At 40.4% G+C, this 13028-nt stretch overlaps 1 protein-coding gene across 10 annotated transcripts in view; it reads right to left on the bottom strand.

Annotated features, from left to right (window-relative positions):
- The window catches only part of ARHGEF28 (Rho guanine nucleotide exchange factor 28), a 138788-nt gene that overhangs the window by 15099 nt on the left and 110661 nt on the right, over nucleotides 1-13028 (bottom strand). For 9 of the 10 annotated variants that reach the window (XM_052701258.1, XM_052701261.1, XM_052701260.1 and 6 more), the window contains 2 exons: nucleotides 11666-12145; nucleotides 9683-9983 (listed from right to left, as the gene is read on the bottom strand). In XM_052701258.1, coding sequence (XP_052557218.1) covers nucleotides 9683-9983; nucleotides 11666-12145 — 781 coding nt within the window. The remainder of the gene's footprint in view (nucleotides 1-9682; nucleotides 9984-11665; nucleotides 12146-13028) is intronic. The other variant, XM_052701265.1, reaches the window with a different exon arrangement.

The following is a 13028-nucleotide window of genomic DNA, read 5'->3' as shown; positions in this document are numbered from 1 at the left end:
TATTTGCCATCACTGTTCAACAGCAAATGGCAGGCTAGCTCCTGTAAGCTCCTCTGGAAGTGTCCTTCAGCAACAATAGGGCAGCTCTTTGTAAGAATGCTCCCAGAGGTTTCCACCCTGATTCCTTTGCAAGAGCCGATTTTCCAGGGAACTCTAAATATCTCAGCCTCCTTCCCTTTCCTCCCAGCAAACAACACTGTGATCGGTTTTGATTACTTTTTTAGTGTGATGGATTTGTGATGAATTTCCCGCTGAACAACATGCGGCAACATGTTGTTAACCTGCAGGGACATCTCACCCCTTCACCACGGTGTGACCAAGACCCCAGCTCTCAGCAAACACCGGGAAAATATTCTGACCTTGAAGTTACCATGGAAAGAGGAGCCTAATTCATTCCTCAACTGAATAAGTAAGGCAGGAAATCAATCCGAGAATGTTAATGCCTCTATTTACTTGTAACCAATCCTAACAGGAAAAAGCAGTAACTGCGTTTCTCAGGCAAACAAGCACCTTCATGAATCAGAGGTCTTTTCACAAAAGGTAGATGACCAATTAGGCTTTACTGGATTCTAGATTAATTAGTCTCATCACCTTTTGGTGCATTATTTTGTTAGGAGACAGAGAACAAAAAGAATCCAAAGCCTCTGATGATAAAGGTCTGAACTGTAACTCTTCTTCATGTGGATTCCTTGGATTTTTGATACTACAAGAGAAGCCATTATTCCGCGTGTTCCTGTTCTTTGTTTAGCTCTTGGTGTGGTAAAACAATGGCATTTGCTTTTCTGGTTTTCTCTGATGCTTGTCCTATAGCCCCAGGTTTTGGGGCACGTGACAATTCAGCCCTCTTCTCTTATTACTGCTCAAAGCAGTATCTATAGCAAGGTTATATCAAAGAAAATATTTAAAAGCATCTCAGTCTCAGACACTATTAGTGATAACTTCTCTAACATCAAGTTCATATCATGCCATAGGTCAAAATTACTTAAGTTTTAACCTCCATACACAGCTATGTTATCAGCTGTGTTGGATTTAAAGCACACAGCTTCTAAACCATTCTTCGCATGCTATTTCTTTAATGCACATCAATAAGAGAGACTTAAAAATAGGTCTGACATGAAATTGTAACTTGTTTGTACATTAAATGCTCACAGTCCCACCTTGGCAGAACACACTGCCTGCCAGCTGTCTGCTTCTGCTTAATCTTAATTTATTTAGGTATGAATTCCCTATTAAACTGTCTTTGTGCTAAGCTTTGAAGCATTAGTTGGTCAATTACTGACGCACACATGGTCCAACAGGTATTTTGCTAACAACGAACACATGTTTTATTGATCTACTTCTTTTCCAGCTCATTAAACACAGCTGCACTCAAGTGATCAAGAGAGAATAACCATATAACCCTAAGAACACCCTTTCTACAGAGGATCACAAAGAATGGCACCAGCTGCCTGCACAGAGCTGCGGCTATGCTGGCATGGCCACAGTTTGCACCTCTGCAGAGGCAGAAATCCATCCAACTGATGACAAAAATGATTGCAACAGGTAAACACCTAGAGCCTCCTCCTTCAAGATTGTCATGCAGACATACCGGGTGATCTGCAGCGATCTCCTCTTGATCTGCATGACCCCATGATCTGCAGAAGACACGTGACCAGCAGCTGAAGCTACAATCTGCAGCCAGGAAGGTAAAAAGCTCCAACTTCTACAATCTGCAGCCAGGAAGGTAAAAAGCTCCAACTTGAATACTTGCTGGAGAATTGTTAGAGAAAGTTACAGACAGAAACAGTTTGACAGCAGATGAAACCAGCTCACCTCTCTTCCACCAGCTAGCAAATTCCCATGCTTTCCTTGCCAGCCCACACCAGTTTGCACCCCACGAGTAACACATTGCTATGAAGCTTCTTCTCCTTTCCTCCCAAAGACACAGCATTAGCACTGAGAAAAACAGCATCTCTGGCACAGGAATTCACTCCCTTTGAAGCAAGATGGGACATTTGCACATCAAAACTATTCTGTTGAGCTTTCTGTTACCACTGACAGGCATTACTGTGCTGATTAACCTCACTTCATATTTTATGGTGTTGTGTTTTGCTTTAAAAAAAAACAAAAAACCTTCAAGTTTGCTTTGAAATAAGCATTAAATCAAAGACCTTGGAAAACACGGTTTTGACTCTCGCTTTCGGCCACTTTCTCAGGTGCAACACAAAGAAACTGTGCTCTCAAATTCGGTAACATTTTCCTGAAGTAACAGGAGGGCACTGCTTCGTAACAGAAGCTGGAGGGAGAGGTCATTATAAAACACTCTGAAGCCTCCACCTAATCACCTTGGCTTTATATAACAGTTTCCTGACAACAAGCCAGCTCCATCTTTTTTTTACTTTTTTTTTTTTTTACTCTTTAAGGCTGACGATGTAAAAATTCTGAGTAAGTGGTGTGAGAATACTAAGCCAATATAGAGAGTTGCTGCAAAAGCAAAAATAAGGCAAAGCACTTGTTTCAAATCAATTATATGCTATCTGTTCCCTCTAATAGAGGCTCCTACTTAGTGATTAATACAGAAAAAATACAGGCATTGCTATGAGTGAGCATCTGACAGAAGCCTCTTAACAGATGGTCACGGAGATGCTTGGTCTCCACTGAGCTCAAAGGTCAGGGAAATGGTCGCTAATTTTTAAGCGCAATTCAATTCAGCCACTTTTATCTGTTCTTAATTGAGTTAGCAGGAAGTATACACACTGACATTTGTTTCTTGCAGTCAATTAATAAAAAAAAAAAAAAAGAGGAAAAATTGAACAGATGCACGTTCTAAAAGTTCTGCATTGTAAGCACGGGAAGTTTCAGGGCGTGATCAAACAATCAATGCCATCTTCAATTGTTCGCTCAGCACGCTGTGAACATCTAACTGCTGCAACAACAGTGCATAAAAGCTAAAGGGAAGACCATACATTAAAGCCAGAGTAAAGCACAATTGTCAAATAAGCATGTGCTTTCATTTCTCCAGCAAAGCACTTTTCTCACATAAAAAGAATATACTCATGTCCACTTGCCTTTCTTCTGCTTCTGCTTAGCACTGCAATGGACAGCTCTGGTTCCACCTGTACATCTCAATTCATCACCACCTCCTTCCACATTGTCTTTCCTACAAGTTTTTTTTTGTAGTTCTGCAGCATTATCCTGGGATACTGCTTTGGTCCGCTCCTTCCAGTGCTTTCCCATCCCCTCACTTCATGCTGCAGCTCTGCTCTGGTCTCATTCCAGCACTAATCAGGCTATTTCCCCATTGTAGGAAAAAGTGATGCTACATTTAAAAATACCTTCCTCCTTCAATTTGAGATTCAGGCTAAAATTTCCAACCCTACTGCTGTGCTGTAATGGCAAGCTCCTTTGCATGGAAGACAGCCTCTCTGCAGTTTTTGCTGCCAGCAACAACTATCATGTCATTCTCAAACTCAATTAAAAGAAAAAAAGCATCTTTCTTTTCATCCTTGCTCTGTCATATATTCTTTAACCAAGAATATATTCAACAACTTTTAAAGGTACGTGGGTTTCTTTGATTTTTGCATGACAGACCCTAAGCCAAATTGCATTTATTTTTATAGCATTCATGTTCTAGCACTAGATCACGCTTCCAGGGACAGACACCAAGGAATCTCAACAGGTTACTGCCAGAGATCTTCCTATTAGATTAAATTTAAAAACACCTTTCATAGCAGCATTAGATTCCTCCCTCCCTACTGCTCCACCAAAAATTTGCACCCAAAGGAGAATTTTCTGCAACATCTGGGGAAGCAGAACAAGATACTCCGTGAAATCTCCTCTAGCAATTTGGCCAATGCCAATGTAATTTATGTGGAAGGCAACTGAGTGCTCCTGTGATGAATGCCAGTAGAAGACAGACAGACAATCTTCCCCAGTTTCTCAATAAATATTTAACAGCAGATGCTGCTAAGGAGGTTTCATATTACTAAGGCTTCATTACTTCTACACACCATGCTACAGGCCATTTCCTGGAATATGTAAAGCACTATACTAAATAATTAAAATGAGATTGTCCTCTTCAAAATAAGCCAGACACAATTGGTGATTCAGCTACATGATTTTCCTGGGTGTGTTTGCATACTCACTATCTTGCAAAATTTTATCATTTATAAACAGCTTCTCACAGCCATTAGGATGGATTATTTATTCATACTTGTGCATCTACTTCAGGCTCTAACTGCAATACAAAAACATATACAAAACATTTTTAATGTACTAAAGCAGGACACCTAACCAGGCCTCCACACACAGATCATATTATCTATTGAAAACATGGACCTCCCAGGGAACCTTCTTGACATCAAACATCAATTAGCAAGGCTCTATTGTTTTGTGACTGCTCTTCCTCAGAGATCACCCTTTCCCCTGCAGAGGTTCTGTTGTACAGCCCTGAATGGCACCTGCCTGACTACAAAACAGAAAGAGCTGTCCTCAGCAAAGGACTCCCTCCACATGTTCTGCTTCAAAACTTGCTCCTTTCCCCCTCACAGGTTCTTGAAATCCAGATTCACTGGAGCAACCTTATTTAAGTAAAGAATAGATCTGTTTATAAGAGATGAGGGTCCAAATCATTCCAATCTCATTGATGCCAGTAATTCCACTGGTTTCAAAAAACACTGTGCTGAAATTGCTGGAACCACAACTAGGAGCAAATTGAGAAAAATCTGGCCATCATTCTGCTGCTGTTTATGAACTCTGCAGGCAAGGCATGCCTGAGTACACATATACACCAATGCCAGTGGTACCTCAAAAGACAGAATGGACAACCTCCACTCTATTTTCATTACCTTGAAGACATGGCACTATTTTAACCCTCCCTCCTAATGAATGAGTTATGAGCGAGAAGATGTTAAAAAGAATAAAATCTGACAGGCATTACAGAGGAAAATCTGTACTTAAATCAGCATACAGAATAAAAACAGAATATCATTAACTGACTTAATTAAAAGGTTATGCAATACCACTGCACTTACCGTGGTCACATTCAGAAATGGGAAGTGTTTAGAGATGAGAAAACTAGTAACATAAGTACAAAACCCTAATACTGCAGAGCTGAAAAGCATTACTTCAAATGCACTAATTGCAAATGCCATACAGTGACATACTTTTCACTTTAGTATCACACTGCCATGTGATTTAATCTCTTTTGCCATCTGCTTTAAACAAATGGCAGTGTTACTCCCAAGAGTTCCCCTGTGATTCATGTCCAGCAAGTATCCCACAGATACTGATATCTAATGGCACAGTACGAAACTCAGCATTCTATGGTACAAAGAGGAAACAAATTTCCCATTATCACTTGCAGCATTAAGGTCTTCCTCCTTCTGTTAAATCAAGGCGATTTAGAACCTGGGAGATATGGGTGCTGATGTTACTCAGTTACATATTCTTACATATTTCCATTGCATTTTATTCTAATAATAAAGTTGAGCACAAAGTGGGCTGTGTCCTCTGCTTACCTATGCAGCCACCCATGTTAACAGCAGAAAGAATAAGCTGTATACAAAAGGCAGTTTCTTAATATAGAATTAATTGGATGTTCCCAGATTTACATTTACTCAATTAAAAGACAGAAAGTTTAAAATAGATCAACACCACATCTGCACAGGAAGCTTTCTGAAAACTCATAGTCATGCCACTCTCTGCTTTTAAGAGTTTCCCTCTGTTTCTCAGGTTAAAGAACTGGGGGAATTCACTCTTTATGCATAGCAAAAAATAAAAAAGAGCCACCAATGCAAATGCTGTGAAATACAGTGGAAAAACAGTATCAAAATAGGCAAAAAACCCATCTTTCCATGCCACAGGCAATACAGGGCTGATATGCTTTTGGCTACAAAGGATGCTGTTGAAACACGAGACCAGTAAAACATGCACTGTGTAGAGTATAATTAGTTCAGAGAATGAGTGAATCAAATGTATTCAAAAGGAGCTCACACAGCAGTAAAATCACAGAAATTAACTGACAATGGTCACATACACAGAACTGTATGTTGTTGGATGATGTTTTTTGTAAAAGTCATTATTTAACAGGTTCCCACTGACTAAAGTCATCTTTTCAACAATGTCCTCAACATGGGAACCCACCAACCACCACCAGTGCTGGCAGTAATTGCTATGCTTATTTGAATAAGGCCCTAAGTTACTGTGCTCCAGCCCTTGCCAAAATCCTGTGCTGACTTGGAACAACGGGGAAGCAGCTTGTACATTTTCAGATGGCTTTTAACAATGCAGTACAAAGCATCTTGCATGAGATTTTTATCACACTTCCATCAGCTTTACATTATACAACTTCTGACATCAACTGAGACAACAAGGAAAGAACCAAGTCCATGCAGCACCACTCTCAGTTTCTCTGCTGCGAACACATTCACATATTTTTATACATCATTAGGCTATGACTGTGTCTAGGTAGCCAAAAATAACGTGTCATTCTAAACCTCAATTAAAATATTATCAATGGAAAATAAATTTCATCCAACGTTTTAAGAGCAGGTCCAATCAGACCATCAGAATTAGCACAATCTACCTTTAAGAACAGGAAAGGGATTTCCTGTAAAGGACAAAGATGATACTACACACTGTTTCTGGGACTTGTTTTTTTTCTATTAAGAATTAAATACTTTGCAACACTAGGAGACACTTTTTTCAATAAACAGTTTCTTTTTCTTCAGTCACCTTATTTCATTTTCTTGTGTGCATATATGCACAGATTTTCAAACAATACAATTGTAAATGTTGGGAAAAAAAACCTCCCATAATCAAGTTTCTGAGTGGTTTTCCAGACCTATTGCTTTTCAGCTATATTCCTGTAGATACAAGATCTGAATAATTAAAAAAAGAAGAAGAAGAAATGAAAGAAAGGCAATATTATTTACTACGATGTCATTCACTTCATTGCTTAAAAGAATTAAAATTGCACTGATTCCTGAAATCAAAGAGCTGAGTCCATAGGTGAATGTTTAGACACTGATTTCAGCTAGTTAACCTGACATGTCAATTAAATGCAAGATGTAATTTATTCAATTCTCAGTCTGATCTGACACAAAACCTATACTTCCCCAATTCCTAATTAGCCAAAGTACTTGTCTTCTTTCATGCAGATAATTTCATAACCATTAGTGTAAAGCATTAACACATTTTTCTTTCAATCACATTTTCCTCCTGTTGACTGACACACCTTTTCTAGTGAGTGTACTTGTGCCAGTTTCAGCTTTGTGGGAACTTGCCCCAAGGTCTTCAGTAAAGTTCACTCCCATACACATAAAGCAATCATACATAATCATGATGCTAGCTATGGAAAGACACATGTCTTACCTTAGAAAATATGAGCGGAAAATTATGCACTGGAGGAATGTAGTTATTTCCATTTAAACAGCATAGTATTTAACATACAGTTGAATGCATCACGATTAACTCCTCAACATGATGTTCAGGTGGTGTTTTTCATTAAATAATTTACAATTTTTTTGGCAGACCAGACTTCTTATACAATGCTTACTAATTCTACAGAAGTCAATCAAAATCAAGAAATTAAACTGGTGTTCTGAGCACAAAATTATTATACACAAGATCTGGATACGTATGTCACCTATACAATGCTATTTTCAGTAAGATATACTCAGTTGTTTTTTTTTTTTAATTCTATTTTAACTCCTTATTTAGGACTGATTTTGGAAAGATGACATATGATATGCATAGAGCTGGATGAAAAATGCAGAAAAGTAAAATGTCACATTTTATTGACATGAGAATGAGGAAAATTTCAACTAACTTTAAAATTCTGTTTTTTTCTTCATTGTGTCCTTACTGGTTTCCATTCACAGCAATCAGAGCTGACTTTATCCTGCAGAGGAGTCAGGAAGAAAAGCCACAAGCACTTCTTAAACTCTGCTAAACTCTCTGGGGAAAAAGCATGGCCAAAAAGCATCACACGGAATCTGCTTCCTAGTATGAAATGTTTACACTATTCAGCTTGATTCCTATTGCTTAGAAATGAGCAATTTACTTCACTTCCATGTACAGAGTTTGCTGGAGCTTCGGATGCCATCTGTCATTCAGGAGGAAGCTCAGCATTCTTCTCATTCCCTGCTCCCCATATGGCATCTCCAAATACATGACAGAAGCAAGCTCGAATCATGCAGACTCATGCATTGCATGACATACTTGTGATCCTCCAAGTCACAAATGTGACCGTGGAATGTGATCCCTTACAGGGCAGGTTCCCTTCTTTCCTGCTCTAGCGGCGCACCGGGGGCTTCACAACACAACCTGCACCACCAAGATGCCACAAGAATTTGCTGTGCTGCTTTGCCAATAGTGCTCTGTGACTCAGCGAAGGCAGTAGCTGCAGGTTTTACAGACCTGACTTTGCCAGAGAGATTTCTGCTAGCCTGCTGCTCCTCCCTCTCAGGCAGATGTGTAGCGAGCACTGCTCCCCAGGCTGCTGGGGCTACTACACTGGTGCCCAGTTACCAGAAGGGCATCTTTACACAGAGAAGCACCACCAGCTCATTTGAGAATCAGTGCAATTACACCGATGCAAGCCAGTTTAATTAAACTAGACACTCTCATGTGGGCTTAATGCAGAGAGCATCCTGGTTAGCTTGCATTTGAACACTTGCCAGTGCAAGCTAATCCACTTTTGGGAGGTTTAAACCCACATATGTGTTCTCTTTCAAATTTGGACTAGCTTAGCTAACCTGTTACTAAAAGGACAGCTTCATTGAAACTAGAACAAGTTTCACCACACTAATTATTTAAGCATTTTTAGAAATACTCATCTCTTTTACTAATCAGCTTTGTTTGCTGATTGTGGTGATGAGAATAGTCAGCTTTGAATACAAAATGCTTTTCTGGCAATCTGTATACTAAGAATGATATTATAGTAAGGCTGTGGTGGATGCCTGCTTAATTCTTTACAAGAAGTACTAAGGAGCAAGTTCTCTAACCAAGGACCTCCCAGTGTGTTTGACCTAAGAGTATTAGAACCACTGTTACCTGTGTTTGTTTTTAACTTCTGATCCTACTTAGTTCTGCTGTCCACTGATCTTTGCTGTGACCTAATTAGTGTGCAGCTTGCATGGAGACAGAAGTCATCCCACACTACCAGCTCAGAAAGATGGCGGCAAGTCAGCTACAGTCTTGATTTGCCATGTGCCACCTCAATCTCTTGGTTGTACAGGAAAAACCTACCAGATCATTTCAGCTATCACATCAAAAGCATACCACTGTCTTTAATGATTTCTAGATGCTAAGGTTTTTTTATGCCCTTTTCTACAGCTTTCATCATAATGAATGAAAAGGCCACATAAGATCAAAACTAGACTCAGTGTGACAGGAGAGAGAAACAGACTAGAGTTTCTCATTAACATAGTTTTAAGTCCAGGGAATTCAGGGAATTTTCAGTGCAATGCAATGCTAGGATAGCATAGCTTTATGCCAACAAAGAATAGGGATACATTTTTAGCAAAAGCTGTCTATATTTATTTGTGCTTTGTTCTACTGATTTCTCAGTTACGCTCAGCAAGAATGTAAAATGGCATGCAACTTTTTTAACAAAACTGATTACTCTCACTATTGCCAAGCTGCTTTCCTACCTGGGACTATTCTTTCTGCCCATACTATTAAAAATGGTATTAATTACCATTATTAAAAGCATCCTTGTTGCTTTTGCAGGAGAAAGACATCTGCTGTTGAGGGCCAGTCGGTTTCCACAGTTCGTTGGTCAACGCTGGTTGACAAGAAGTATCAGCCCTGAGGTCCACCTGATTTTCACAAGTCCTTGCCATATCCAAGTTTGAGATGTCCAGCCCATACACAACATCTTCATAAACAAGAGAAGAATCTGATCTGTTGAGGCCACTTAGAGACAGGCGTACTACAGCTTCATTTAAGTAGAACGCATTTTCACCACGTAAGCTATCCAACTGATCATGTCTCATTATCTGCAGAACGAAAAAAAAGAAAACAGTATTTTTATCTCTGTCCAGCACCAGAAGAACCCTTATACCAGGATACCTTCAGTTAACTGTCAGACAGAAATGAGGATTCATAACATATAGTGATTTCGTTTCCCAGAAGCTAATATCAAAAGATGTTGAATTCCCCATGCACTCAGGAACAAACAGCAGTAATTGGGTATACTTTGTCTTGGCCCCTCTCAAAACACAGCAATTCTCAGTAATGACGTTTGGCCATCCAAAATCAGCTAGGTAGCTGGCTCAGAGTGATGGCAAAAATAATGGGCTGGCTCTCAGCCTCCCTGCTCCAGCTCTGCTGCTGAGGTATTGGAAAATGCAGGACAGAAAAAAGCCCAGGGCATGAAGTGCATTCAGATCTCACAGTTTATTTGAAATTAAAATACATATGAGATAGTCTTACACATAACACAGTGTCACAAATGAAACAGTAGATTAAGAACTATTTTAAGCCTGTGGCTCTTTGACAATGAGAATTTCATTATTTTGCCTCTGTCTGTGACATTCCTGGCTATCCCTGCATCTGGCTGTCATCCTTCAACTTTCCCTCCTCAGAAGAGTTCAAAAGTCCCATTGATTAAAGCTGATGGGCAACTTCAGCTTGTATTTTATCATCCACTTCTTAAGCTTGGCCAAATAAGTCAAGGTTTTATCACATGTTATACTACTCCATGGTGCTTCATTGTTTGAGATGTGTGAGCAATACATAGAAAAGTAATGTTCACACCATAGTCACAAAAGCTGGATGAAAAGGAGGAGGTCAGAGGCCAATTTTTCACCTTCTCATTCAGGCACAAGCTTAGACACTGAATGGTCACTGCCTGAGATGGGTTAGCTGCCAGCTGAAGAAGTAGGGAGGTGATGACCTGAAGAAAGGTTCTACTATTTTTCTCATGAAAATGAAAACCTCAGGGAAAAAAAAGCTGCTTGAGTGAGCAGGCTTTGAATCCAGGTGACTTCTTTTGATTTTCAGGTGCTTTAGAGAACAGTAAAGGAAACAAGACTCTAAACACTGGAGCAAGAGCTTCCTTCATACACTGCAAGAAGAACTATTTTCAGTATGAAATGCTTAAGCAGCCTCAGAGCTGCTTTAAACTGCATCACCTATCAATGACCATCTCCAAGCAATTTCACTGTCCAGGTTGGAGCCACGTACCAAGGTAATTCCCTTAGGGGCTGCTTGTTTCAGGGGAGCAATATAGCTGATGCCAGGTCTGATAGATAAGGCTTCATGAGAACCAGGCTATTCCTACTCCTACAGTTTCTGCTCCTCACTGGGGACAGCACTGCTGTTCAGGAGCACGGAGAGTATCTGAAAACCTTCATTAAAAGTGTTTCATGCCTTAGGCTTTACAATAGTATGATTTCCTACAAAAAGCAAGAGGCATGATACATCTTGCCAGAAGGTGCAAACACTCTGGTAAAGCAGAATAAAACACAAACTTCCATCTCTTGAATTTAACACTCATCAGTTTGACTGTGGCTCCCACGGGGCTCCAAAGTCAAAAGCAAGCCTAGGGATATGCCTGAACCACACACTTCCTCATGGTGCTATCAGCCAACAGACACTCTGGCATGGCAGACCATTTGTCAGGGAACATTTCTACATCTTTGCAGCTAGGGATGTAGTGACAGGGAGAAAAACATACCTCATGGCTCCCTGTGGGCAGCAGCAGGTTGCTCTGGAGACCATGCTTCCAGTGCCAGAGGAGTTTCTTCTGCACTTTGATACTGTCTCTTTTTTTCTCCAACACTTTCTGTCCTTCCTGCAACCTCTCCAGGCTCTGTTGGAACTCCTGCAACTGCAGTGCAAGGCCCTGGCGGCTCTTCTCCAGCAGCTCCTCCTGGCAGCTGCAGGCCCGCTCCCGCTGCTCCAACAGGCCTGCCCTCACCTCCTGCTCTTGCTGCCACTGCTCGCATTCACGCAGCCAGCGCTGCTGCTCTTGTTGGAACTGCTGCTGGAGTTTGCTGATGTTTGCCATCTCATCCCTTTGTTTTTCTGAATTACGGTATTTTTCTGGTTCCAGGAAGAGGGGTATCCGAGAACTATGGCTACGACTGGTCTTCTCATTCTCTTGCAGGAGTAACCTATGGAGCTCTCTGTGGCTGTCCTGGATAGCTAATGCTGCCTAGATGCCACAATGAAACCAAACACAAATGTTTAAATATTAGCATCCGCTCATTTCTGTATTTTTGTTTAAAAACATTATATAAAAATGTTTCACCCTCATGCAGAGAACTCTGTGTTCATACCTATTCCAAGGCATGTTTCTAAAAGCATGCAAACATTTCACGCACATTTAATAAGGCTTCTGATTTGCAGCTGGTGTTATAATATATAATGTTTAGGCTACAGCTGCATGCCTCAGTTACAGTTGGGGTCCTGTTCTGTCAGATGATGTTAAGACACAGGAAAAACAATCTTTCATGGTTAAAGAGGGCATTAAAGCATTGGCCTAGGGAATGCAACACTCAGCAAAGTATTCCTAAGACAGATTTGGTGCATACAGAGAAAAGTGCACCGCTTCCTGTGCAGCTCACACAAGGCATAAGGGTCCCCTTGTAAATCTGCAGCAGTTTAGTCCTACTAACAACAGTTCTACAAACATCTTCCAAGACAGCCAGGTCGTCTTACTCCTTACATGCACCTGACCTTTGCTGCAGAAATTGGCAGTGTAGTCATGGTTTTGGTTCAAAGTTTCAGTAGCTTTTTTCACAACCAAGAGCACTATGTGTCATCCTTCACAAGGATGTTGTGACATGGCTTGCACTAAAGATTGTGACAGTATCCACTATAAAAATGAAATAAAACTGCTGGTATCTAAAAGAAAAGCAAGAAAAGCCTAGGCTTACTAATGTACTTAGTGCACAGTTGGTCTTTGAGAACTGACATGGAAAGCAGATGTTCCCAGAGAATTCCCTCAGCACCACTGCCCCAAGCCATCCACTCTAGCTTTATACAATGTGCAGTTCCCACTTTTGTTGGCTTTTCCTCAGTAACAGGCCTGCTAG

This window comes from Tympanuchus pallidicinctus, unplaced genomic scaffold (assembly GCF_026119805.1).
Source record: "Tympanuchus pallidicinctus isolate F22 unplaced genomic scaffold, pur_lepc_1.0 scaffold4, whole genome shotgun sequence".
Lineage (NCBI taxonomy): Eukaryota > Metazoa > Chordata > Aves > Galliformes > Phasianidae > Tympanuchus > Tympanuchus pallidicinctus.
Note: the sequence above shows the minus strand (reverse complement) of the source record. Positions and strands in the feature narration are given on the sequence as shown.